The sequence below is a fragment of the Peromyscus leucopus genome, chromosome 8b (genome assembly GCF_004664715.2).
Source record: "Peromyscus leucopus breed LL Stock chromosome 8b, UCI_PerLeu_2.1, whole genome shotgun sequence".
NCBI classification, from domain to species: Eukaryota; Metazoa; Chordata; class Mammalia; order Rodentia; family Cricetidae; genus Peromyscus; species Peromyscus leucopus.
The window spans coordinates 41,139,720-41,167,018 of NC_051086.1; the positions used below are offsets into that span (position 1 = coordinate 41,139,720).

The following is a 27,299-nucleotide window of genomic DNA, read 5'->3' on the forward strand; positions in this document are numbered from 1 at the left end:
AAATCAGTCCCAGGTAAGATTGGCTTAGGCAGCTACCTCTCTCTCCTAAAGACTGCTGCCCTGATTGTCCTGACTCCTAGGAATGAGCTCCTTACCACAGGTCATAAGAGAACACATGGCCTCTTTATGCACTGAATGTGAAGTTTGGTCAACAAAGGACTCCACACTGAAGATCCCAGAAGACAAACCATACTTGTTAAAGATTAACAAAACCACACAAATAAAAAACAAACAGACAACAATCAACTCTTTTGTGGTTCCCACCACCCAGCTCCCAAATAAATCACACAGAGAGGAATATTCTTAATTATAAATGACCAGCCTTAGCTTGTCTTGTTTTTTTTCCAACTTTCCTTTACTTTAAATTATCACATCTACTTTTTGCCTCTAGTCTTTTTCCCATTCTCTTATTTCTGTAAATCTTACCTTATTCTTACTCTGTGACTGGCTGTGTAGCTGGGTGACTGGCCCCTGAGGTCCTCTTCCTTCTTCTCTTGCTACTTCCTCTTTATCCCAGATTTCTCCTTCTATATATTCCCTGAGTTTGGCAGCTTGACCTATCCTTTCTTTTGCCTCACTCTTGGCCATTCAGCTCTTTATTAGACAAGCAGGTGTTTTAGAGAGGTACAGCAACACAGCTTCACAGAGTTAAACAAATATAACATAAAAAGAACTAGCACATTTAAAATAATATTCCCCAAACAAACAAACAAAAACAAAAATAAATTCTGCAAGATTGGTCAACTGATTTCAACTCCCATGGAGTTCTTATAGAGTGTTAGAACATGAAGGTACAAAGCCAAATGACCCCAAGTGTTTAAAGCACCTGTAAGAGTCATTCATTGCCAGCTTCAGTTTCTGAGCCAGCACCCCTGTACCTATCAGGTGAAATCTTCTGGAATGTATTGATTATCAGAATGCCTTACTCAAAGTAGAAGCTTTCCATGTCACCAGATAGCATCTGAGAATCATAACACAGATGTTCCTACTTTGCTACAACCTGAACCCCTGATGTCTCCACAAGTGAAGTTGAAAAATGCCTTGAGTTATAACTTATGACTTGTGTGTGCTTTGTAACTTACCATGAAACTTTGGACCATGTCATTGGGGACAACCTGAGTCCATGTTTTGGGCCATGGTCACTCTCATTAGGTTCGAGGATAAGCTATACTTCATTCCCTTGAAGTGAGAGCTGTGTTTGGATTTTGAAGCATACATGAGTACATTTACATGCCAATACAGCTCTGCTGACAATTTGAAACAATCTGGGCTACTTGTATTACCCAGATTTTAATTTCGTTGGACCATTATATTTATTATACCACACAAAGGAGCTGAAGGATAAAACTGTATCTTGATCTTTATTTTTATCATATTTGAAATATACATAAATTATCAAGAAAACAAGCAGAATTTATTCAATATGCCATTTATCTCCATTCACTTCTAGTTAACAACTCTTCTTCCAACTTACTCTAACTTTTATCAGTTGAGCATCTCAGGACCATTTATTTCTCAATATGACATACCTTTGGAGTGATAAGACTATTGTCACACAAAATTAAACAGCCACTATTAATTCATAAAATGTAACATTGAAAGGATGCAAATGAAGATGTTAAATGTACAAGAAGTTTATCAATGAAGAAATTTTCAGAATAGAGAAAGAATTCTTCAAAAGGACTGACTATGCAATGAGACATATTGGATGAGGAATAACATCAGCATGAGACCTATCAACAGATGTGCAGAGACAAGGAGAAGAAACTGTCCATTCCAAATTACTTACTTTACTGTTTCTTGAAAGAGTGTTCCACACCAAACAGTTTCTTTAGGGCCTCTGTGACATTCTTATTCCTAAGACTGTAGATTAGTGGGTTCAACAGAGGGGTGAGTATTGTGTAAAACACAGACACCACCATGTCCTTCTCAGGGGTGTGGAAGGAGGCAGGGAGCATGTAGGTGTAGACAGCAGCACCATAGAAGAGGATGACCACAGTCATGTGGGAGGAGCAGGTGGCCAGGGCCTTCTTCCTGCCCTCTGCTGATTTCATCCTGTGAACAGTGAGGAGGATGGATGAATAGGAGCTTGAGATGACTGTGACAGGAATGAGAAGCATGAGCACACAGCACAGGTACATGAGGGTCTCATAGAGCCAGGTGTCTGAGCAGGAGAGCTTTGTCACAGCAGGGACCTCACAGAAGAAGTGATGGATCTCATGGGATCCACAGAATGGGAAGGTCATGGTGACAGGCGTGAGTATGAAGCCATCCAAGGATCCCAGGAACCAACAGACAGACATCAGGAGGAGACACACTCTACGGTTCATGAGGACAGGATAATGGAGTGGATGGCAGATGGCCACATAGCGGTCATAAGACATGGCAGCCAAAAGGAAAAATTCTGAACCTGCTAGTGTCAGATACAGGAACATCTGCATCCCACAGGCAGCTGCTGAGATCTTGTGGCTCCCAAGAACCTGGTCCATGAGCATCTTGGGCACAGTGACAGAAATGTACATCATGTCCATGAGGGACAACTGGCTGATGAAAAAGTACATGGGTGTGTGGAGGCGGGTGTCAGAGTGTATCAGAAGGATCAAGAGGGCATTCCCAGACAAGGCCATAAGGAAAATCACAAATATGACCACAACAAGCAGAGCAGGGTGTTTGGATTGACTGAATAATCCGACCAGGGTGAAATCTGACTGTCCAGTGTAGTTGCTCATCCAGGTGGTAATGTTCCATTGGTGTCTCCTAGGCAAACAAGAATTGTTTGGGTTTAATGGCTACTTACTGATATTATGCACAAAGCCTAATGTACTGAGAAAGTTCCTTCAGCCTATAGATCTGAGAATGATAAGCTACATATATTAAGGCATTTATAAAAGCAAGAATGCACACTTGTGTTTATATCCATTACAACTCAGGAAATCTACCATGGTTCATTGTCATGATTTTTTCCTGATGAAAAATATTGTCCTCTATCAAAAAGTTCTTGAAATTTTCAGGCTAATTTTTTGCTACTAACAAAACTAGTGAATCACTGACCAAAAAAAACAAACAAACAATTAAAATAAAAAATCAAATAAGCAAACACATCATTAAGAAAGTTAATTAAATCATTTTGAATTTGCTTTTAATATTACCACATTATCAGATACACTCTCCATTTTCATATTCATTTACTGATAGGGATTTTAAAATAATATGGTAAGAGATTATAATTAAAAATGCATAGTCTCCATTTAATATTGAATTAGAAATTTTTTACATAAGTTTGTTTTACTAGATAAATGTTCTTTCAATATACACTCACATAAATACTAGTCATACAGAAATATAGATGAGTAATACATAGAAAATGCTTGCTCTTCTAATGCTGGTTAGATTGAAATACTGGGAAGTCTTATCCTTTTCTGGTCTCTGCTTCTCCCAGTTCGTCTCCTCACAGAGTCAACCAATGACTCCAAACTTCAGCAGAAGGCAGAGGATTCAGCAGTCACTGCTGGTTGCCAGGCCAGGCTGTGGCAGAGCATCTCTATGGATTGTCAGCCACTTCTTCATTGGAGTCTGAGAAATAGAGAGAACACAGCCATGACATGTTCCTGATAGTCCCCCTGCTCCATGCTCTCAGCCTGCCTCTATGTTTGATGCAAATATGTGTGTGTGTGTGTGTGTCTATGTATGTATGTATGTATGTATGTATGTATGTATGCATGTATATTCAAGACACATTAATTTTGATTGCAGTAAACAAGGTTAGTGTCCATCTGTGCTTGGAAAATAGTACATATCTGAATTAAATTTGAAGGTTTGAACAGGTACAACAGAGTGAGAAACAGCAGCAGACAGAATGTAGCCAGCCTTTTGACAAGGCTCAGTGAACGCCTCTTCCACATGTACTTCTCAAGGAGAGAAGATTTGTAAAGTTTTTTGTTTGTTTGTTTTAATTTCTGACTAGTAGATATTGCAGTTTTGATAGCTCTTAGCAATAGAAAGGAAATTAAATTTCTTTTCTGACATGTTAGAAATATTTGAAGGGAGTGGCTGCTGAGACAAAAATCACAAGTCTCAGGATAATTTTATCTCTGTCAAGATTCTAAAAACAAAAACACAAAACACACCTGAAACTGAAGCCTTAAAAGGCCAGGTTCTGCCAAGCTACTGATAGAGTAGAGAACACGGCCAGGTCCTTGATGTTTTCATATAAATGTCAGAAAAACCTGAGACGGACAGAGATGCAGAGACAGACAGAAATAGACTGAGGATAGGAAGACAAATGATGGATTTCCATTTTAAGAAGTCTTATTCATGAAAGGAAACTTACATAAGTTCTAAAACTTAAGCTTTCCTCATTCACCTTAAGGTTACCTGCTGACTTAATTCATATTTGTGGACACAGAGAGCAAGGACCAGGGAGGCTGCCACAGTCTATGAGAATCCCTGCCCAGTGTTTGCTGGGTGAGTGGAGGTCAGGGGCAGGTGAGGGGCAGGAGGTGTGCTGGGAAGGTGGCACACTCTGTTAAATGGGGAACACTGGCATCAAGGCACCCAGAGAGCAGGGAGATCAGGAAGGTTGTGTCTGTACAAGGCTCAGGGCCAGCAGCTGGCTTGCCCTTACACATTCTGTGAGTTTGATTTCACGTGAAGAGCTTGGTGCATGTTAATACTGGGTATTACTCACAGTGAAGGCAGAGAAATGACAAAGCATCCTCCCCAGCCAGCAGCATCCCTGAACCACCCTGTGCTTCCATAGGAGTCACCATGTTTTCTCCTTACAGTGGAGAAGCTCAGGGTCTCAGGGCATCTGCCTCACATCACCCAATAACGCACAGCATGAATGCTTAACCTATGAGTAGGCACAGAGTGGGTACCTGCATGGGTTCTATGGGAAACACAATTTCCCCAGGAATGCATAGTTTCTGTTTAGACTACCCACAGTCTGTTTTATATGATGAGACACAAATAAAATTAAGAATTCTTGACATTATGTAACCCCCAATTGTTACCCACAATTGAAGTTAAATAAACAGCAAAAAAAGAAAATTTTGGAAAACTAATGGATTGTAATCTGAACACCAAAAATACAGAGGGAAGGGTGGGGTGTTGGCAGCCTCCTACTATAATCTTATCACTTGTGAGACTGGGGTAGGTGGTCAGCCATGAAATCAAGGTAAGTTTTCTTTGTCTCTGTGTGTTTGTGTGTGTGTGTGTGTGTGTGTGTGTGTGTGTGTGTGTGTGTAGTGTGTGTGTGTGTGTATGTGTAACTGTTAAACACATATTTCTTCAGTGGTAACATTAGAAAAAAATCTCAGTAAGTGTTGCTAAAGGGAAGCTTTAGGAAGATGCTGGGTATGGCAGTGCACTCCTTTAATCCAGCACTAGGGAGGCAAAGGCTGGTAGATCTTTGACTTCAAGTCCAGCCTGGTCTACAAATCAAGTTCTGGACAGCCAGGGCTGCGCAGAGAAACCCTGTCTCAAAACACCAAAAATGAGAGAAAAGTAGGCAGAATTTTTTTCCTCCACATAAAAATAGACAATAAATGATAAAACAAACCTCTTGAAGAACAAAAAGACTGTCTAGGGTCCACCCAAACTGGGCATTCTCTCCTGTCAGGTTTACTCACCATCAGATGCAGCTGCAGCCTGGGTCATATGAGCCAAGGCACAGGTGCTGGTTAAGTGCAGAAGGAACAGGAGGCAATTGACATCATCCTTGGCTGGGCCCTGCTCATTCCTGGATAAAGATGGTGTTAATAACTCCCCTGTGGCACTTTAAGGAAGAATGTAACTTAGTGAGCCAGGGATGGTGACAGAAACCTCTGCCACAGGCTCATTTACCCTTCAGTTTTGTTAAAGTGGAAAGTCATAGCCAGTATTAACCATAGCCTGGACTATCACCATCATAAAGAGTAATCTGGTCCAACATGAGTCAGTTATTTATGTTCAGGCCCTTGTTCACTATGCAGAATTCTATTCCCTCTCAATCTCTCTGTCTCTGTCTCTGTCTCTGTCTCTGTCTCTGTCTCTCTCTCTGTTGATATAAACTGTCAGAACATTTTGTGAACTGTTGTCTTTATAAGTGTGGAGACCAAAGCTTGGGGTTCAGTTCCCATTACTAGTTTGTCCCAGACTGATCTCATGTAACATCTTGCCTTCTCCCCATCACGTCATGGCTGTGTTCTGCTCAGCCAGAAGCCATGTTCATTGGAACTGCGTTCCGTACAAATGCTCAGTTCAGTTCAGTTTGTTTTACTTTAAATAGTGACCTGAAAATTATAGAATGACCACAAATACAGATGACTTAGATGAAAATGAGAATATTTATATTACCACCAGTGGGACAAAAGTCACACTTTAGAGAGTGACACCTTCCCTTGAACTGCACACATCTGTGAAGTGTAAACTGTGTAGTTGACGATGCACAACAGGGAAGAAGATCAATCCACCTCAGCACTCTTGATCCTGCAGCCAAATTGCTCTGTACTTTTTCTGAGTGCTAAAGTTTTCTGATCGTGTTCCCATGTTATGGTGGTGTTCCCATTCCATCCTCTGGTCACACAGTGTCCTCTGTTCATCAGGCCATACTCCTGAGCTCAGCCCTTCCATGTTCCCAGGGCTTTAACCTGCAGATGGAGCAGGGTCTTGACTCCTTCCACATTTGGTTTGACTGCAGGTCTTGAGTGGACTTCAGCAGGGGAGGGGAAAGAAAAGGGGACTTTTCTGTTGTTACTGGTCTGGGCTATCTGCATCAACTGTAGGTGACAGAGGCTCTGTGGGACTCCAGGCTGTGTCCAGCCCCCAAGGCAGCTGACTCAGCACTCTTAGGACACAGATGTTTTAGGTGTGCATGGCGTGGCTCTAGTAGATTAGAGAGTCCAGCATCTAACCCACATTAAGGGGCACATGCAGCTATCAAAGTGACAATATTCCTCCCCAATGTCACCTGCCTGCCCTACAGATCATCACTCCTGTATGACCAAGGTCCTGTGTGAATTTCTCCAGCTTGAAATGTGAAGGCTTTGTTAAGTGTTGGAAACTGATTCATGAGTTCCTTTGTTGGAGAAAGGAAATAAAAATACCAGTGTCATCAAACAATCAAATCCTATGTAATTAAAAAGTTATGAATCCATGACACACAGTGGGTGTGTCATAAAATACAATAAGAATAGTTCATGGAAAAAAGGGAAGCTTATGCACAGTATGATCTGAGCACAAACACACAGAACTGACTGTTGTTCCTCGTGATGCCCTGGCAATGGGAAAAGTGCTGTCCTTGCCTGTGCATCTCACCTGCCTCCTTCTGAAGAGAGTTTGCTAGGAAGTCTTTCTTCCTTCATGTTCAAAGTGTTGTAAGGGTCTCAGGGCTTTAGTGAGGCTCACTAGTGTCACATAGATGTATATCAGGTGTGGGTTCAGGTGGGTCCATGGAAAGAAGTCACAGAGACAGATGAAATTTTAGTCATTTCCATCTGCAGGTTGATCAGGCCCTGCCTAACTGATTCTGTTGGTTAGCAAAGGACTTTTTTATTGTTTGTTTGTTTTTCTGTATAATATTTACCTTTATGTCGCTTATTTTTTATATTAGCTTTATGATCTATTTTTTAAAGAGATTTTCTATTCATTTTACATACAAACCACAGATTCTCCTGTCCTTCCTCCTCCTGCCCTCCAGCCTTCACCCGCAATCCTCCCCCGCCTCCATTTCCACCTCCTCCAAGGCAAGGTCTCTCATGGGGAGTCAGCAGAGCCAGCTGAGGCAGCTCCAACCCACTCCTCCCTGCACCAAGGCTGCACAAAGTGTCTCACCATAGGCACTAGGCTCCAAAATGCTGGCTCATGCACTAGGGACAGGTCCCGAACCCACTGCCTGGGAGCCTCCTATATAGTTCAAGCTAAACCACTGTCTTGCTGATCAATAGGGCCTAGTCCTGTACCATGGGGGCTCCTCAGCTATTGGTCCACAGTTCGTGCATTTCTACTAGTTTGACTAGTTGTCTCTGTGCTTTTTCTCTTCATAGTCTCTATGTCCCTTGCTCATTGAATCCATCATCTCTCTCATCGATTGGACTCCTGGAGCTCAGCCTGGGACCGGGCCAAGGATCTCCGCATCTGCTTCCATCAGTCACTGGATGAGGGCTCTATGATGACAGTTAGGGTATTCACCTATCTGATAACCAGAGTAGGCTCATTCAGGCACCCTCTCAGCTATTGCCAGTAGTCTATGGTGGAGTCATCCTTGTGGATTCCTGGGAATTTTCCTAGCTCTCTGTTTCTCCTTATTCCCATAATGTCTTCATTTATCATGGTATATCTTTCCTTGCTCTCCCACACTATTCTTGTTTCAGCTCAAACCTCCCATTCCCCTATGTTCTCATCCCCAGTCCCTTGCCCTCTATTACTCACCTCCCCAACTTCCAGTTTGTTCATGTGATCTTTTCTATTTCTATTTCTCCATCACTGGGTTTTCCATGATTCCTTCCTAGGGTCCTTTTTACTAGTTAGCCTCCCTGCAGCTGTGGGTTGTAATCTGGTTATCCTTTGCTTTACATCTAGTATTCACTTATGAGTGAGTACACACTATGTTTGTCCTCTGAGTCTGGGTTACCTCACTCAGGATGATATTTTCTAATTTCATCCATTTGCCTGCAAATTTCATGATGTCATTTTCTCTGCTGAGTAGTACTCCTTTGTGTATATGTGCCACATTTTTTTTACAATACTATTCAGTTCTACATAACAGCCACAGATTCCCTTGTTCTCCCCCTTCCTGCCCCCTTCCCTTCCCCCAGCCCACCCCCCTTTCCCACCACCTCCAGATCAAGGCCACCCCCGAGGACTGGGATCGACCTGATAGACTCAGTCCAGGCAGGTCCAGTCCCCTCCTCCCAGATTGAGCCAAGCGTCCCTGTATAAGTCCCAGGTTTCAAACATCTATCTCATGCAGCGAGCCCAGGACCTGGTACCACTGCCTAGATGCCTCCCAAACAGATCGAGCCAATCAACTGCCTCACCTATTCAGAGGGCCAGATCCAGTTGGGGTCCCCTCAGTCTTTGGTTCATAGTTCATGTGTTTCCATTTTGAGGGGCATCAAGGTTGTTTCCAGGTTCTGGCTATTACAAATAATACTGCTATGAACATAGTTGAGCATATGTCCTTGTGGTATAATTGAGAATTCTTTGGGTATATGCCCAAGAGTGGTATGGCTGAGTCTTGAGGAAGATTGATTCCCAATTTTCTGAGAAACCGCCATAATGATTTTCAGAGTGGCTGTACAAGTATGCACTTCCATCAACAGTGGAGGAGTGTTCCCCTTTGCTCCACATCATTCCAACATAAGCTGTCTTCAGTGTTTTTGATCCTAGCTATTCTGACAGGTGTAAGATGGTATTTCAGAGTCATTTTGATGTCCATTTCCCTGATGACTAAGGATGTTGAGCAATTCCTTAAATGTCTTTCAGCCATTTGAGATTCTTATGTTGAGAATTCTCTGTTTAGCTCTGTAGCCCATTTTTAAATTGGATTGTGAAGTATTTTGATGTCTAGTTTCTTGAGTTCTTTATATATTCTAGAGACCATCCTTTGGTCAGATGTGGGGTTGGTGAAGATTTCTTTTCCCATTCTGTAGGCTGTCATTTTGTCTTATTGACCATGTCCTTTGTCCTACAAACTTCTCAGTTTCAAGAGGTTCCATTTACTAATTGTTGATCTCAGTGTCTGTGCTACTGGTGTTATATTCACGAAGTGATCTCCTGTGCCAAAGCGTTCAAGAATACTTTTTACTTTCTCTTCTATCAGGTTCAGTGTAACTGGATTTATGTTGAGGTCTTTGATTCACTTGGGCTTGAGTTTTCTGCATGACCATAGATATAGATCTATTTGCAATCTTCTACATGCTGACATCCAGTTATGCAAGCACCATTTGTTGAAGATGCTTTCTTTTTTTTCCATGCTACAGTTTTGGCTTCTTTGTCAAAAATCAGATATTCATATGTGTGTGGATTAATGTCAGGGTCTTCACTTCAATTCCATTGGTCCACATGTTGGTTTTTATGCCAGTACCAAGATATTTTTATTACTGTAGCTCTATAGTAGAGCTTGAAGTCAGGGATAGTGATGCCTCCAGAGGTTGTTTTATTTTACAGGATTCTTTTGGCTATCCTGGGTTTTTTTCCATATGAAGTTGAGTATTGTTCTTTCCAAGTCTGTGAAGAATTGTGTTGGGATTTTGATGGGAATTGCATTGAATCTGTAGATTATTTTTCATAAGATTGACATTTTTACCATGTTAATCCTACCTATCCATGAGCATGGTAGATCTTTCCATTTTCTGATATCTTCTTCAATTTCTTTCTTTAGAGACGTAAAGTTCTTATCAAACAGGTTCTTCACTTGCTTAGTTAGAGTTACCCCAAGATATTTTATATTATCTGTGGCTATTGTAAAGGGTGATATTTCTCTGATTTCTTTCTCAGCCCTTTTTGTATATAGGAGGACTACTGAGTTTTTTGAGTTAATCTTGTATCTAGCCACATTACTAAAGGAATTTATCAGCTGTAGAATTTCCCTGGTAGAATTTTTGGGGTCACTTATGTATACTGTCACATTGTCTGCTAATAGTGAAAGTTTGACTTCTTCCTTTTCAATTTCTATCCCATTGATCGCCTTCTTTGTCTCATTGCTCTAACTAGAACTTCAAGTACTATATTGCATAAATATGGGAAGAGTGGACAGCCTTGTCTAGTTCCCATTTTAGTGGAATTGCATTGAGTTTCTCTCCATTTAATTTGATGTTGGCTGTTGGCTTGCTGTAAATTGCCTTTTATTATATTTAGGTATGTTCCTTGTATTCCTGATCTCTCTAGAAAGTTTATTATGAAGAGGTGTTGGATTTTGTCAAAGTTTTTTTCAGCATCTAATGAGATGATAATGTGCTTTTTTTTTCTTTCAGTTTGTTTATATGGTGTATTACATTGACAGACTTTTGTATGTTGAACCAACCTTGCATTTCTGGGATGAAGCCTACTTGATCATAATGGATAATTTTTTGATGTGTTTTTAGATTTGGTTTGCCGATATTTTATTTAGCATTTTTGCATCAATGTTCATGATGGCAATTGGTCTGTAATTCTCTTTCTTTGTTGTATCTTTGTTTGGCTTGGGATTCAGGGTAATTGTTGCCTCATAAATAGAGTTTGGTAATGTTCCTTCTGTTTCTGTTGTGTGGAACAATTTGAAGACTATTGAAATTATCTCTTCTTTGAAAATCTGGTAGAATTCTGCGCTGAAACTATGTGGTCCTGTTTTTTGTTTGTTTGTTTGTTTTGTTTTGTTTTGTTTTTGTTTTTGTTTTTTTTGGTTGGGAGAATTTTAATGACTCTTTCTATTTCCTTAGGGGTTATTGGTCTATTTAAATAGTTTATCTGGTCTTGATTTAACTTTGGTATATTGCACCTGTCCAGAAAATTGTCAATTTCTTTCAGATTTTCAGATTTTGTGGAGTACAAGTTTTTGAAGTATGACCTGATGATTCTCTGTATTTCTTCGCTGTCTGTTGTTATGTCTACCATTTCATTTCTTTTTGTTGATCTGGATGTTCTCTCTCTCTCTCTCTCTCTCTCTCTGCCTTTTGGTTAATTTAGATGACAGTTTGTCTATCTGGTTGATTTTTTGAAAGAACCAACTCTTTGTTTCATTGATTCTTTGTATTGTTCTCCCTGTTTCTATTTCATTAATTTCAGCCCTCAATTTGATTATTTCCTGATGTCAATTCCTCCTGGTGTGTTTCAATTTGTTCTAGAGCTTTCAGGTGTGCTGTTAAGCTGCTAGTGTAAGATTTTTCCACCTTCTTTATGTGTGCATTTAGTATCATGAATTTTCCTCTTAGCAATCATTTCATAGTGTCCCATATGTTTGGATATGTTGTACTTTAATTTTAATTGAATTCTAGGAAATCTTTAATTTCTTTCTTTATTTCTTCCTTGACCCATTGGTGATTCAGTTGGGCATTATTCAGTTTCCATGAGATTGTAGGCTTTCTGTAATTTTTGTTGTTGTTGAAATCTAACTTAACTATGGTGGTCTGATAAAATACAGGAGGTTATTCAGACCATTAATATTAATAGATATTTATGACCAGTGATTGTTAATTCCTGTTATTTTTTGTTGGTTCTGTTGTGTGTTTCTCTTCTTTGGTATTTGTTGGTGTGGGATTATCTATTGCCTGTGTTTTCATGGGTGTATCTAACTTTTTTAGGTTAGTTTTTTCCTTCTAGTGATTTCTGTAGAGCTGGATTTGTTGATAGGTATTATTTAAATCTGGTTTATCTTGGAATATTTTGTTTACTCTGTATACAGTGATTGAGAGTTTTGCTGGATATAATAGTCTGGGTTGGCATCCATGGTCTCTTAGTGTCTGCATAATATCTGCCCAGGATCTTCTGGCCCTCAGTGTCTCCATTGAGAAGTCAGGTGTTATTCTGATGGGTTTGCCTTTATATGTTACTTGGCCATTTATCCTCTGCAGCTCTTAATATTTTTTCTTTATTCTGTAAGTTTAGTGGTTTGGTTTTTATGTGGTGAGGGTACTTTTTTTTGATTCACTCTATATGGTGTTCTGTAAGCTTCTTGTACCTTCATAGGCATTTCCTTCTTTAGGTTGGGAAAGTTTTCTTCTATGGTTTTGTTGAATATATTTTCTGTCCCTTTGAGTTGGTATTTTTCTCCTTTTTCTATCCCCATTATTCTTAGGTTTGGTCTTTTCATGATGTCCCAAATTTCCATGGACGTTTTGTGCTATGACTTTTTGGCTTTAGTGTTTTCTTTGACTGATGAATCTATTTCATCTATTGTATCTTCAATGCCAGAGATCCTTTCTTCCATCTCTTGTATTCTGTTGGTAATGCTTGCATCTGCAGTTCCTGTTTGTTTACTCAGATTTTCCATTTCCAGAATTCCCTCAGTTTGTGTCTTCTTTATTGCCTCTGTTTCAGTTTTCAAATCTAGGACTGTTTTATTCACCTGTTTAATTGCTTTTTCTTGGCTTTCTTTAAGGGATTTATTGATTTCTTCCAAGTTTTTATTTGTCTTTTCTTTGAATTCTTTAAGGGAAATTTTTATTTCCTCCTTAAATGCCTCTATCATCTTCTTAAAGTCATTTTAAGGTCAATTTCTTCTGCTTCTTCTGCTTTGGGATGTTCAGGTTTTCCTGATGTAGCACCACTAGGTTCTGATGTTGCCATATTGGTCTTTATGTTGTTGACTGTATTTTTGCACTGGCATCTACCTATCTCTTCCTCCATTCCATGCAAGTGGTGTCTGTGTCTGAGGGAGCCTCTTTTGGTCCCATTGATATTCTTGGTCTAATGGGAGCTCTTCGTCTAATCTGGGCTCTTGGTCCAATTGGTGCTGGTGGATTCTGTGTCCTAGATCTTAGTCTGATGGGCATCAGTGGGCTCTGTCTCAAGGAGCAGCTATTTCTAAACAGTGCAGGGTGGGACCTGTTTTCTTGGTGATGGAGCAGGGGAAAAGGCAGCTGGTTGGTCCCTGGGGCTCCAATGGCTTTGGTAGATGAACACAGAATGTGCCCCCGGGGCCCAGGGGCTAAGGACCTGGTCTGCCCATTCCTAAGATGGGGTCTTATCTGTTCCCAGTTGGTGCAGCGTGGGGTTATGTTTCCGGTGGTCACTAGTGTCACAGGGGGCTGTTTTTTTTTTGGAGGGGGGTGGGAAAAGAGGCAGCTGACTAGTCCCTAGGCTTCAATGGCTTGAGGGCACAGAATGTGCCCCTGGGGCCTGGGTGTAAGAATGATGAGTGGCACTGCTTACCAGCACTCGTTAGCACATGGAAAGTTCATGACAAAACCCAGTATTAGTATCAGAGCTTTATTAGGAGGAAGAGGGGTGTAGTGGGGGAACAAGAAACCAGTCTTAGGGAAGGAACACATGCAGTGAGAGAGAGAGAGAAAGATGGTGGAGGGAAGAGAGAACAGAATAGAGAGAGGGGGTGGGGTCTGAGTCACAGGTCTTTAAGGTGCAGGTGGGCTTATGGAGCTATGTCATACATGTGCAGATTGCATGACCACCTCATGTGTACATAATCGCCAGCACACACTGATGACATAAGATGCAAGACCCCTTGTCTAGCTCCTAACTGTACATGTGTAGTCATGCAGTTGGAGCTCAGCAGAATCCCAACAGTAGGGGCCAGGGACCTGGTCTGACTAGTCCAGAGAAGAGGTATTATCTGTTCCCAATTAGTGCAGGGAGGGCACATGACTCAGGTGGTCACAGGTGTCACAGGGGGCTGTTTTCTTGATGAGGGGGCAGGGGAAGAGGCTGCTGTCTGGTCCCTGAGGCTTCAGGCTTGGGGGAGGGGTACAGATTGTACCCCTGGGGCCTACAGGATAGAAACCTGGGTGCCCAGTCCAGAGATGGGGTCTTACCTGTTCCCAAAGGTGCAGGGTGGGTTTATGACTGGTTTTAACTGGTGTCACAAGGGGCTGTTTTCTTGGTGAGGGGTCAGGGACCACTAGAATTTCTTTTTCTTTCTTTTTTTTTTTAAGAATGAGAGCTTATGTGGGGGTATCTTTGTGGATATCTGTGGGCCTCTTTAGCACTTTGTTTCTTCCTTTTCTCATGTGGTCTTCATTTACCATGTTCTTCTATTCCTTGTTCTCCCTCTCTGTTCTTGATCCAGGTGGGATCTCCCGCTCTCTTTCCCTCGACCCCCGCCGTTCATTGCTCCCACTCATGTCCAGGCTGTTCATGTAGATCTCATCCATTTCTCCGTCATTGGGTGATCCCTGTGTCTTTCTTGGGGTCCTGTTTTCCAGGTAGCCTCCCTGGTGATGTGAGTAGCAGTCCAGTCATCAGTGTTCCACATCTAGTATCCTCCTATGAGTGAGTACATACCATATTTGTCTTTCTGAGTCTGGGTTACCTCACTCAGGATGATTTTTTTCTAGATCCATCCATTTGCCTGCAAACCTCATGATGTCATTGTTTTTCTCTGCTGAGTAGTATTCCATTGTGTATATGTGCCACAATTTATTTATCCATTCTTCAGTTGAAGGGCATCTAGGTTGTTTCCAGGTTTTGGCTATTACAAACAATGCTGCTATAAACATAGCTGAGCAAGTGCTCTTGTGGTATGATTGAGCATTTCTTGGGTATATGCCCAAGAGTGGTATAGCTGGATCTTGGGGGAGATTGATTCCCAATTTTCTAAGAAAGTGCCATATTGATTTCCAAAGTGGTTGTACAAGCTTGCATTCCCACCAGCAGTGGAGGAGAGTTCCCTGAGTTCCACATCCTCTCCAGCATAAAGTGTCTGCTGGCAATGGCCGAGAGACAGCCAGGACTGACCTACTCTGGTGATGGGATGGCCAAACACCCTAATAGTTGTTCCAGAAACCCCATACAAGTACTGAGGAATCTGGATGCAGACATCCATGGCTAGGCCCCGGGTGGAGCACTGGGAGTCTAATTAGTGAGAAAGAGGAAGGTTTATATGAGCAAGAATTGTTGAAACCAAGGTTGGATAAAGCACAGGGACAAATAGCCAAACCAATAGAAACACATGAACTATGAACCAAAGGCTGAGGGGCCCCCAACTGGATCAGGCCCTCTGAATAGGTGAGACAGTTGATTGGCTTGATCTGTTTGGGAGGCATCTAGGCAGTGGTTCCAGGTCCTGGGCTCATTGCATGAGTTGGCTGTTTGAAACCTGGTACTTATACAGGGACGCTTGGCTCAATCTGGGAGGAGGGGACTGGACCTGCCTGGACTGAGTCTATCAGGTCGATCCCAGTCCTCGGGGGTGGCCTTGATCTGGAGGTGGTGGGAAAGGGGGGTGGGCTGGGGGGAAGGGGAGAACAGGGAAATCTATGGCTGTTGTGTAGAACTGAATAGCATTGTAAAATAAAATTAAAAAAAAGAATGAGAGCTTAAATTAAGAAACATTTTATTTTAAAAACAAAACAAATGTATTAACACACATCCAAATGCCACAGCAAGCATTTGTTGAGTTTTATGAGAGGAAAGAAACTACACTCTGGTGTCAACTAAAAACTAGAACAATTTTAGAACAACCACGGCTTATGGTGAGGTGGATTCATGAACAACTAAGAAGCCGCTGTGTGTTGCAGCTGTGTGAAAATGTCTGAGCAATTCGAAGCAATGGAAGGTGAAGTGGCTGTGGTCTCACTTCCAGACCCTTTCCCCACTCTGTGCTCTTGTTCTGTCCTGTTGAGTTAGTCATCAGGCAAATGTACAAAGAACTTAATATCAAAGAAACTTCCAAAAGTCAAAAATAGATGAACTTACACAAGCCTCCATCTATTAGACTCTTTTGTCTTCCACAGTGAGACATGAGAGGGATGGACCCAGATGGTGTGGCTGTAGAATTGATGGTATTTTTAGGTGAAATTGTTAGATATAAGAAAGGAACAGTAGTGGCTGCTTCAGGAAAGGAACTGACACATGTAATTACCCTTCAGAAATGAGGTTTGCTTTGAGAAAAGACCTGGAGACAATGATTGATTCTGGAGGCGAAAGTATTACAAAGGAAGAGTACATCACTTTAAACGTAGCATTTCCCTTTCTGATTGTGGCATAAATGATTGAGTTATGTCCACAATAACCTGTGGAATTCCAGCTTCTCATGAATTTGTCTTCTTCTTTCTATCCTTATCCACAATAATATTTGGTACATGGGGAAAAGACAGTTTTGCTAGGAAAGGAGTGAAAATGATACGATGTTGTTGTCCGAATTCTTCTACAGTGTGGTTTCATATTTATCTCCCAAATACTCAATGTGATATAATATTAATGTAACAAAACAAATCAAAATGACATATAAATAAGAATGACAAACATTCAGAAAGTGAAGAACAATCTTTCTTAAATTAGAACTATCAACTCCCTACAAAATTACAGCAATGAAACCAAACAGGCCAAAAGAAAGCAGAGTTACAGGTAATTAAATTATTTCAAGTATTCTAATCATCAAGTAAAATGATTCATAGAGTATAAATAACTAAATGGCAGAGAGGAAGTATATAGGAAGCCTGTTTGAAAGATGATTTTAGTTTTCATCAATTAAGAAACCCATTCTCTCATTTGCTACTTTTACTTTCTTTACTGTATTCTTGATAATTTAATTTCAGGTACAACATTCCTGTAACATGTTGTGTCTCATGTAAATGCTATGTCAGATACAGAGAGTGGGAACAAATCAGTCCCAGATCAGAATGGCTGCAGCAGCTACCTCTCTCTCCTAAAGACTGCTGAAACTGATTGTCCTGACTCCTAGGAATGAGCTTCCTCACCACAGGTCATAAGAGAACACTTGGCCTCTTTATGCACCGAATGTCAAGCTTGATCAACAGGGGACACCACACTGAAGTTCCCAGAGGACAAAGACATAGACATGTTAAAGATTAACAAAATCAAACAAATAAACAGACAACAATCAATTCTTTTGTAGGGCCCACCGCCCAGCTCTCAAATACACAAAGAGGCATATTTTTAATTATAAATACCCAGCCTTATCTTGGCTTGTTTCTTGCCAGCTTTCCTTAACTTTAAATTATCCCATTTACCTTTTGCCTCTGGGCTTTTCCCATTCTCTTACTTCTGTAAATCTTACCTTATTCCTACTCTGTGGCTGGCTGTGTAGCTGGGTGGCTGGCCCCTGAGGTCCTCTTCCTTCCTCTCTTGCTCCTTACTCTTTCTCCCAGATTTCTCCTTCTATATATTCCCTGTGCCTTCCAGCCACACATTTCCTTTCTCCTGCCTCACTCTTGGTCATTCAGCTCTTTATTAGACCAGCATGTGTTTTAGACAGTCACAGCAACACAGCTTCACAGAGTTAAACAAATATAACATAAACAGAACACACCTTAAAATAATATTCCCCAACAAACAAGCAAACGCACAAAAACAAAAATAAATTGTGCAAGATTTACCAATTTATTAGACTCTCAAGGAGTTATAATGGAGTGTTATAACATTAAGGTACAAAGCCAAATGGCCCCAAGAGTCTAGAGCACCCATATAAGTCATTCATCGCCAGCTTCAGTTTCTGAGCCAGAATCCCTGTAAATGTTCTGTAAATGAGGCAGGTGAAATCTTCTGGGGTGTATTGATGATCAGAATGGCTTACTCAAATTAGAAGCTTTCCATGTCACCAGACAACATCTGAGAATCATAGCACAGATTTTCCCACTTTGCTACAACCTGAACCCCTGATTGCTCCACAGGTGTCATTGAAAAATGCCTTGAGTTATGACTCATGACTTCTGTGTGCTTTGTAACTTTCCATGAAACTTTGGACCATGTCATTAGGGACAACCCGAGTGTGTGTTTCTGGGCCATGGTCACTCACATTAGGTTCAAGGATAAGCTATTCCTCATTCCCTTGAAGTGAGAGCTGTGGTTAGTTTTTGAAGCATACATGAGTACATTTACATGCTAATACAGCTCTGCTGACAATTTGAAACACTCTGGGCCACTTGTACTACCCAGATTTTAATTTCTTTGGACCACTATATCTATTATACTATACAAAGGAGCTGAAATAATATAACTATATCTTGTTCTTTATTTTTATCATATTTGAAATGTACAGAAATTATCAAGAAAACAAGCAGAATTTATTCAATATGCCATTTATCTCCATTCATTTCTTGGTAACCACTCTTTTTCCAACTTACTCTATCTTTTATCAGTTGAACAACTCATGACCATTAATTTCTCAATATGACATACCTTTGGAGTGATAAGACTATTGTCACACAAAATTCAACAGCCACTATTAATTCATAAATTGTAACATTTAAAAGATGCAAATGAAGATGTTGAATATACAAGAAGCTTATCAATGAAGAAATTTTCAGAACAGAGATAGAATTCTTCAAAAGGGCTGACTGTGATGAGACATGATGGATAAGGAATAACATCAGCATGAGACATAAATCAACAGATGTACAAAGACAAGGAGAGAAATTGTTCATTCCAAGTTACTTACTTTATTGTTTCTTGAAAAGGGGTTCCACACCCAAGAGTTTCTTCAGGGCCTCTGTGACATTCTTATTCCTCAGACTGTAGATTAGTGGGTTCAACAGAGGGGTGAGTATTGTGTAAAACACAGACACCACCATGTCCTTCTCAGGGGTGTGGAAGGAGGCAGGGAGCATGTAGGTGTAGACAGCAGCACCATAGAAGAGGATGACCACGGTCATGTGGGAGGAGCAGGTGGCCAGGGCCTTCTTCCTGCCCTCTGCTGAGTTCATCCTGTGAACAGTGAGGAGGATAGATGAATAGGAGCTTGAGATGACTGTCACGGGGATGAGAAGCATGAGCACACAGCACAGGTACATGAGGGTCTCATAGAGCTGGGTGTCTGAGCAGGAGAGCTTTGTCACAGCAGGAACCTCACAGAAGAAGTGATGGATCTCATGGGATCCACAGAATGGGAAGGTCATGGTGACAGGAGTGAGCATGAAGCCATCCAGGGATCCCAGGAACCAACAGACAGACATCAGGAGGAGATACACTCTATGGTTCATGAGGACAGGATAACGGAGTGGATGGCAGATGGCCACATAGCGATCATAAGACATGGCAGCCAAAAGGAAATATTCTGAACCTCCTAGTGTCAGGTACAGGAACATCTGTATCCCACAGGCAGCCGCTGAGATCTTGTGGCTCCCAAGGACCTGGTCCATGAGCATCTTGGGCACAGTGACAGAAATGTACATCATGTCCATGAGGGACAACTGGCTGATGAAAAAGTACATGGGTGTGTGGAGGCGGGTGTCAGAGTGTATCAGAAGGATCAGGAGGGCATTCCCAGACAAGGCCATCAGGAAAACCAGAAATGTGACCACAGCAAGTAGATCAGGGTGTTTGGATTGACTGAAGAATCCCACCAGTGTGAAATCTGACTGTCCAGTGTAGTTGCTCATCCAGATAATGATGTTCATGGGTGCCTCCTAAGCAAACAGGAATGCTTTGGGATTAGTGGCTGCTTACTGATATGAGTACAAGCCTAATGTACTAAAAAAGTTCCCTCGGCCTATAGATCTGTGAATCACAATTTACCTAAATTGAGCCATTTAAAAAAAGCAAGAATTCACACTTGTGTTTCTAGCCACTACAATCCAGACAAAAGCTACCATGGTTCATGGTCATGATTTTTCTTGATTAAAAATACTGTCCTTTATCAAAAAGTTCTTGAAATTTTCAGTGTAATTTTTTGCTACTAACAAAAATAGTGAATCATTAACCAAAGAAACACACCGAAAAAACAAATAAAATCCAATGCAAATAAGCAAAAACATTAATAAGAATGTTAATGAATGAAGTTATTCTTAAGAATTGTTTTGAATTTGCTTTTATTATTAACACATTATGACATGCACTCTCCATTTTCATATTCATTGAATAATGTGGATTTTAGAATAATATGGTAAGAGATTATAATTGAAAAATACATACTTTCCATTTAATATTAAATTAGAAATTTCTTACATGTGTTTCTTTTGCTAGATAAATGTTCTTTCAATATACACTCACATAAACATAGTCATATGGAAATATAGATAGAGCATTACATAGGACATGCTTGCTCTTCTAATGCTGGTTAGACTGAGATAATGAGAAGTCTCACCCTTTTCTGGTCTCTGCTTCTCCCAGTTCATCTCCTCACAGGGTCCATCATTGACTCTAAACTTCAGCAGGAGGCAGAGGATTCAGCAGTCAGGTTGCCAGGCCGGATTGTGGCAGCAGCATTTCTGTGGACTGTCAGCCACTTCCTCATGGAGTCTGAGAAGCAGAGAAAATATGGGCATGACATGTCCTTGATATTCCCCTGGCTCCATGCTCACAGCCTGCCTCTGTGTCAGATGCAATTATATATATGTATGTATATATATATATATATATATATATATATATATATATATATATATGTGTGTGTGTGTGTGTGTGTGTGTGTGTGTGTGTGTGTATGTGAGTGTGTGTGTGTATTTCTGTCTGTTTGTCTGTCTGTCTCTCTGTATGTATGTATGTATATTCAAGAACACATTAATTTTGATTGCATTAAACAAGGTAAGTGTTCATCTGTACTGGTAAAATAGTACATATTTCAATTAAATTTGAAGGTCATTTCTCTGGGTTCTAAAACATAAGCTTTCCTCATTCTCCTTAAGGTTACCTGCTGACTTAATTCATATGTGTGGACACAGAGAGCAAGGACCAGGGAGGCTGCCACAGTCTATGAGAATCGCTGACTAGTGTTTGCTGGGTGAGTGGAGGTCAGGGGCAGGTGAGGGGCAGGAGGTGTGCTGGGAAGGTGGTACACTCTGTTAAATGGGGAACACTGGCATCAAGGCACCCAGAGAGCAGGGAGATCAGAAAGGTTGTGTCTGCACAATGCACAGGACCAGCAGCTGGCTTGCCCTTATACATTCTGTGAGTTTGATTTCATGTGAAGAGCTTGGTGCATGTTAACACTGGGTATTACTCACAGTGAACCCAGAGAAATGACAAAGCATCCTCCCCAGCCAGCAGCATCCCTGAACCACCCTGTGCTTCCACAGGAGTCACCATGTTTTCTCCTTACAATGGAGAAGCTCAGGGTCTCAGGGCATCTGCCTCACATCACACAATAACACACAGCACGAATGCTTAACCTATGAGTAGGCACAGAGTGGGTACCTGCATGGGTTCTATGGGAAACAACATTTTCCCAGGAAAATGTGTAGTTTTTGTTTAGACCACCCACAGTCTGTTTTATATGATGAGACATAAATAAAATTAAGCATTTTTGACATTACATAGCCCCCAATTGTTACCCATAATGGAAGTTAAATAAACAGCAAAAAAGAAAATTTTGGAAAACTAATGGATTGTAATCTGAACACCAAAAATACAGAAGGAAGGGTGGGGTGTTGGCAGCTGCCTACTATAATCTTATCACTTGTGAGACTGGGGTAGGTGCTCCAGTGAATCAAGTGAAATGAAATCAAGGCAAGCTTGCTTTGTGTGTGTGTGTGTGTGTGTGTGTGTGTGTGTGTGTGTGTGTGTGTGTTTAACACATATTCCTTTATCGGTGACTTAGAAAAAAAATTCAGTAAGAATCACTAAAGTGAAGCTTTAGGAAGATGCTGGGTGTGGCAGTGTACTCCTTTAATCCAGCACTAGGGAGGCAGAGGCTGGTAGATCTCTCAGTTCAAGGGCAGCCTGGTCTACAAAGCAAGTTCTGGACAGCCTGAAAAACTCTGTCTCAACACACCAAAAATGAGAGAAAAGTCAGCAGAATTTTTTTTCTCCATGTAAAAATAGAGAATATATGATAAAAGATACCTCTTGAACAACAAACAGACTGTCTAGGGTCTACCCTGTACTGGGCATTCTCTCCTGTCAGGTCCACTCACCATCAGATGCAGCTGCAGCCTGGGTCATATGAGCCAAGGGACAGTAGCTGGTTAAGTACAGAAGGAATAGGAGGCAAGTGACATCATCCTTGGCTGGACCCTGCTCATTCCTGGGTAAAGATGGTGTTAATAACTCCCCTGTGGCACTTAAAGGAAGAATGTAACTAAGTGAGCCAGGGATGGTGACAGAAACCTCTGCCATAGGCTCATTTACCATTCAGTTTTGTTAAAGTAGAAAGTCATAGCCATTATTGACCATAGCCTGGACTATTACCATCATAAAGAGTAATCTGGTCCAACATGAGTTAGTTATTGTATGTTCAGGCCCTTGTTCACTATGCAGAATTCTATTCCCTCCCATTCTCTCTTTGTCTCTGTCTCTGACTCTGTGTCTGTCTGTCTGTCTCTGTGTGTGTGTGTGGGGGGGGGGTTCATATAAACTTTCAGTAGATTTTGTGATGTTATATTTTATATCCAGATAGCAGGGATCCCCCAAAAGACCACCATGGAGATCGAATACCATATGTAAAAGCAAAGAACCTTTATTTCAAGCTCAAGCTTAGTCTCTCTGTCAGTCCAAAGCAGTGGTGACAGCAGAGTGCCTGGAGCCTGGGACGAGTGGGGGTAGTAGAGGGAGGGGTGAGGGGATTTCTAGTGTTCAGGACGCTGATTGGCTGACATTTGTCTAGGGGTGTCTTGGCAAAGGGGAATTAGGTGTGTGCTGGGCTCAGGCATCTGGTGTTCTTATCTAACATTTGGAATGTTTGCAGTGTCCGGCATTTCCCCTTAGATGCTGGTCCTCCTTGGGTGGGGCAGCTTATGGCTTTTCCTAGATGTGGATGCTGCCTGCCAGTAAACCGAAACTCAGGCCTATTTTTTTTTTAAGCTGGTTTTTATTAAACCTGTCATGACAGCTGTGTGGCTCATCTACCCTGGGCCCCACATCTTTCATAGGTCTGGAGTTCAAAGCTTGGGTTCAGTTTCTCTTACTAGTATGTCGCAGACTGACTGACCAGAGGCCCCTTCGTTCATGCACCATTTTGCCTTCTCCCCATCATGCCATGGCTGTGTTCTGCTGTCAGTCAGAAGCCATGTTCATTTGAACTGCATTTCATTCAAATGTTCAGTTAGTTTTCTTTAAATAGTGACCTGAAAATTATAGAATGACCACAAATACAGATGGCTTAGATGAAAACGACAATATATATAATTACCATCAGTGGGACAAAAGTCTCACTTTAGAAAGTGACACCTTCCCTTAAACTGCACACATCTGTGAAGTGTAAACTGTGTAGTTGGCGATGCACAACAGGGAAGAAGATCGATCCACTTCAGCACTCTTGACCCTGCAGCCAAATTGTTCTGTACTTTTTCTGAGTGCTGAAGGTTTCCTATCGTGTTCCCAGGTTATGTTCCCATTCCATCCTCTGGTCACACAGTGTCCTCTGCTCATCAGGCCACACTCCTGAGCTCAGCCATCCCATGTTCCCAGGGCTTTAACCTGCAGATGGATCAGGGTCTTGACTCCTTCCACACTTGGGTTGAGTGAAGGCACTGTGTGGACTTTGGCAGGGGAGGGCAAGGAATCCCAGATAGTAAATATTTGGCTGAACCTAGAGCATTCAGGGTACATGCAGAAAGAGATCTACTGCAGGAGCTATAGCTCAGTGTGAACAGCCTGGCCTTGATTTAGCAATAAACAACACCTGGGAATTAGTCTTTGCGTATTTTCTGTAGGGGCAGCTTAGTCTGTTTTGAACTTGTTCTGAAGTCCAAAATTACCTGTTGTGTAAAAGGCTGCCTTCGTGTCAGAGAATCCTATGTCAGTCTGAGTAATATAAAATATCCTAGTATTATTTCTATACATCAAAATTATATAGTCTAAACAGAAATCATCTTCCAGAACATCCACAGCTATCTGTGCTCAATAAGTGTAACGCCCACTACCTATGGGCTTTTGAAAGAACCCTGCAGCTGTTCTTATTAGGGAGGCACAGCAGTGGTGTGCATAACTAAGTGTAACTAAGAAAGTTACAGACAGAGAACATCCAGCCATTTATAGTCAATAACCCCACGGCTTTGCCAAGTGGGGCTCCCAACAGGGAATCCATTCATCTGGGGGGGGGGTCGACCTGTTACACACTAGTGGTCACTGCCGTACATTCCCATGGGCCCCCCTGCACTTGAAGGCCTATACCAATGTGGACAGAGGCATTAAAGGGGCAGTAATTTTTACCTTGGTCCTTCAAGGCCAACAAGGTCTCATGGGGACTTAGGACATCTTTCAAAAGGTCTCACAGTTCTAGGGTGTCACTTGTCCTCTTGATCAGGAGGCCATATAGATATAGAAATGATGGGATAAAAGCGCAGATTATTGAATCTACTTTGAAAAGAAAGAAGGGAGGATATGGATATGATAAGATGAAATGGTAGATTACCGAATCTATTTTTAAAAAGCAACAACCTGTTTTAAATATTTGACATTGGGTTGGATTTTTGCATATTGTTTTAGTGCTGAGAGGCTAGCAGTGCCACATTCACAGCCAGCTCTGGGTGGATGCTCTTCTCTGCCTGACCCTCTTCTTTGGAGGAGATAGGGATGCTGCCAGAAGCTGTCAGGTCTCTCTATCACGAAAAGCTCTATCATTAAACATTTAAAATGCCACATTTTGCAGATCTCTGAAGCGTTTGAGGACTGTCTGTTAGGTATATCTGAATAAACAAATTTTATTTCTAGTTGCTTATTTTAAGCTTAACTTTGAAAACAGGTACAGGGGACTATGTAAGTTTTATCCTTGTAAATTATATTAGTACGTATCACAGTTATAATTAAAGAATTTGATCATCTACAAAATGACTATTAACTCTCATCCAATGACTGGTGGGACGAGGTGCAGAGATCCCCAGCCAAACCACAGGTGGAGCTCCAGTAGTCCAATTGTCGGGAGAGAGGAGGGATTATATGAGTAAGAGATAATTGAGACCATGATTGGAAAAATCACAGGGACAAATAGCCAAACTAGCAGAAACACATGAACTGTGAACCAACAGCTGAGGAGCCCCCATGGAACTGGACCAGACCCTCTGGATAAGTGAGACAATTGATGAGCCTGAACTGTTTTGGGGGCCCCCAGGCAGTGGGACCCGGGACCTGTCCTTGGTGCATGGGCTGGCTTTTTGGAACCTAGGGCCTATGCTGAGATACTTTGTTCAGCCTTGGTGCAGGAAGGAGGGAACTGGACCTGCCTCAACTGAATCTACCAGGCTGGGCTGACTCCCCAGAGGAGACCTTGCCTTGGAGGAGGTGGGAATGGAGGGTCGATTTGGGGGGAAGCCTGGGGGTGGGAGGAGGGAGGACAGGGGAATCTGTGACTGATATGTAAAATTAAATTAGTTATAAAATAAAAATATTTATAAAAAATGACTATTAACTTATGGTCCTTAACAATCTATACTATGTTAGCAGCTATCATAAGATTAGGACTTTGCATTCCATTCCTGTCAGAATAAATATCAAAATAAAACTTTCTATTCATAGTCAATGGGCTCAGTAAGGAAACCAAAATACCTATACTGTGGGTTAAGACAGAACAAGAGTGTTCCAAACTAAGGCTGTCTCCTAAGAAGACAAGGAAAAGTGACAGGGGAAAGATCCCCAGGGCCAAAATGGGAACAGGAGAAAGGGGTCCTATGAGTTTGGGTGCGGCCCATGAGAGTGGCTAGAGGGAGCACAGAGGCCAGCACTACCCTTGGTAAAAATTGGGGGCCTCTGGGCAAATGCCCAACTCTGGGAAAAGGACCCTCTCAGGGGACCAGGCATTCCATGATAGAATATATATTTCATTTATCAAATAGCTTATTTGTCAAACATATGTTACCACTTACCTAAGTTCTCTAGAAGATTGGTGTTGAACACTTGGCTGTAGGGGTAAGTATCTCAGTCTCACCTGGGCCCATGGTCTAGACAAATTTCTCCCACCTGCAATCCCATAGCTACTTATAAAAATTATTCAGAGACTTATATACTAATTACAAATGGTTTGGTCTAGGACTCAGGTTTATTACTAGCTAGCTCTTAGGTCTTAAATTAACCCATTTCTATTAATCCATGTATCTCCATGTGTCTTGTGACTTTACCTGTGTTGCATTACATCTTGCTTCACAGGGCAGCTCTCAGTGTCTTCTCTGACCTTACCTTTCTCCTCTCTGTACCTCTGCTTGGATTCCCAGCCTGACTCTAAGCTGCCTTGCCATAGGCCAAAGCAGCTTATTTATTAGCCAATAGTAGCAACACATATTCACAGCATACAGGAAGACCATCCCACTCACTTCCCCTTTTCTGTCTAATCAAAATGGAAGGTTTTCATTTTAATATAGTAAAATTACATATAACGAAACAGTTTTCATGCAGGAATTACAGTTATAGTATCTAGTCTATTTGTATTTAGCAAAATTAAAGAAAATAGTCTATCATCTATCCTATTTTTAGGAGTCAAAAGTTTAATACCTAATTTACCTTTTATCATGACTAAGAAATACTATAATTATAACTATCTAGTCTACAACTCCATCAAAGACCCCAGAAGGATATAATATTACCTGAGTAAACAGAAAGTCCATTGCAAGAAACTTCCATAATTCTAGAAATGAGAAAGACATCTGGCTGCCTGTATAGTTAACTGAAGTTTTTCTGTAACACTGAGGCATCCATCTTCAGCCCATAGGCCCAAAGTATCTGACTGATTTTTCAGTGAAACAGGAAATTGGAAGAAATATTCACCTATTTTGGCAAAGTTCATTAGTTGCATTCTTCTGTGTCCTGCAGAATGTATGGCAGTTTCTTCTTATGAAGCA

The 27,299-nt window shown here is 41.4% G+C and overlaps 2 protein-coding genes across 2 annotated transcripts; both read right to left on the bottom strand.

Annotated features, from left to right (window-relative positions):
- Positions 1 to 1,728: 1,728 nt before the first annotated feature.
- Positions 1,729 to 2,751, bottom strand: LOC114686463 (olfactory receptor 2T29-like). Its single transcript, XM_028861139.1, has one exon. The coding sequence runs from the start codon at positions 2,727 to 2,729 to the stop codon at positions 1,791 to 1,793; it is 939 nt and encodes a 312-aa protein (XP_028716972.1). The 5' UTR covers positions 2,730 to 2,751; the 3' UTR covers positions 1,729 to 1,790.
- A 16,283-nt stretch (positions 2,752 to 19,034) lies between these two features.
- On the bottom strand, positions 19,035 to 19,991 carry LOC114686465 (olfactory receptor 2T29-like). The gene has a single exon (XM_028861140.1). The coding sequence runs from the start codon at positions 19,989 to 19,991 to the stop codon at positions 19,035 to 19,037; it is 957 nt and encodes a 318-aa protein (XP_028716973.1).
- Between the last annotated feature and the right edge of the window lie 7,308 nt (positions 19,992 to 27,299).

Excerpts from the sequence above, each read along its gene's own strand:
- LOC114686463 (XM_028861139.1), bottom strand. The coding sequence starts at position 2,729 with ATGAGCAACTACACTGGACAGTCAGATTTCACCCTGGTCGGATTATTC.
- LOC114686465 (XM_028861140.1), bottom strand. The coding sequence starts at position 19,991 with ATGAACATCATTATCTGGATGAGCAACTACACTGGACAGTCAGATTTC.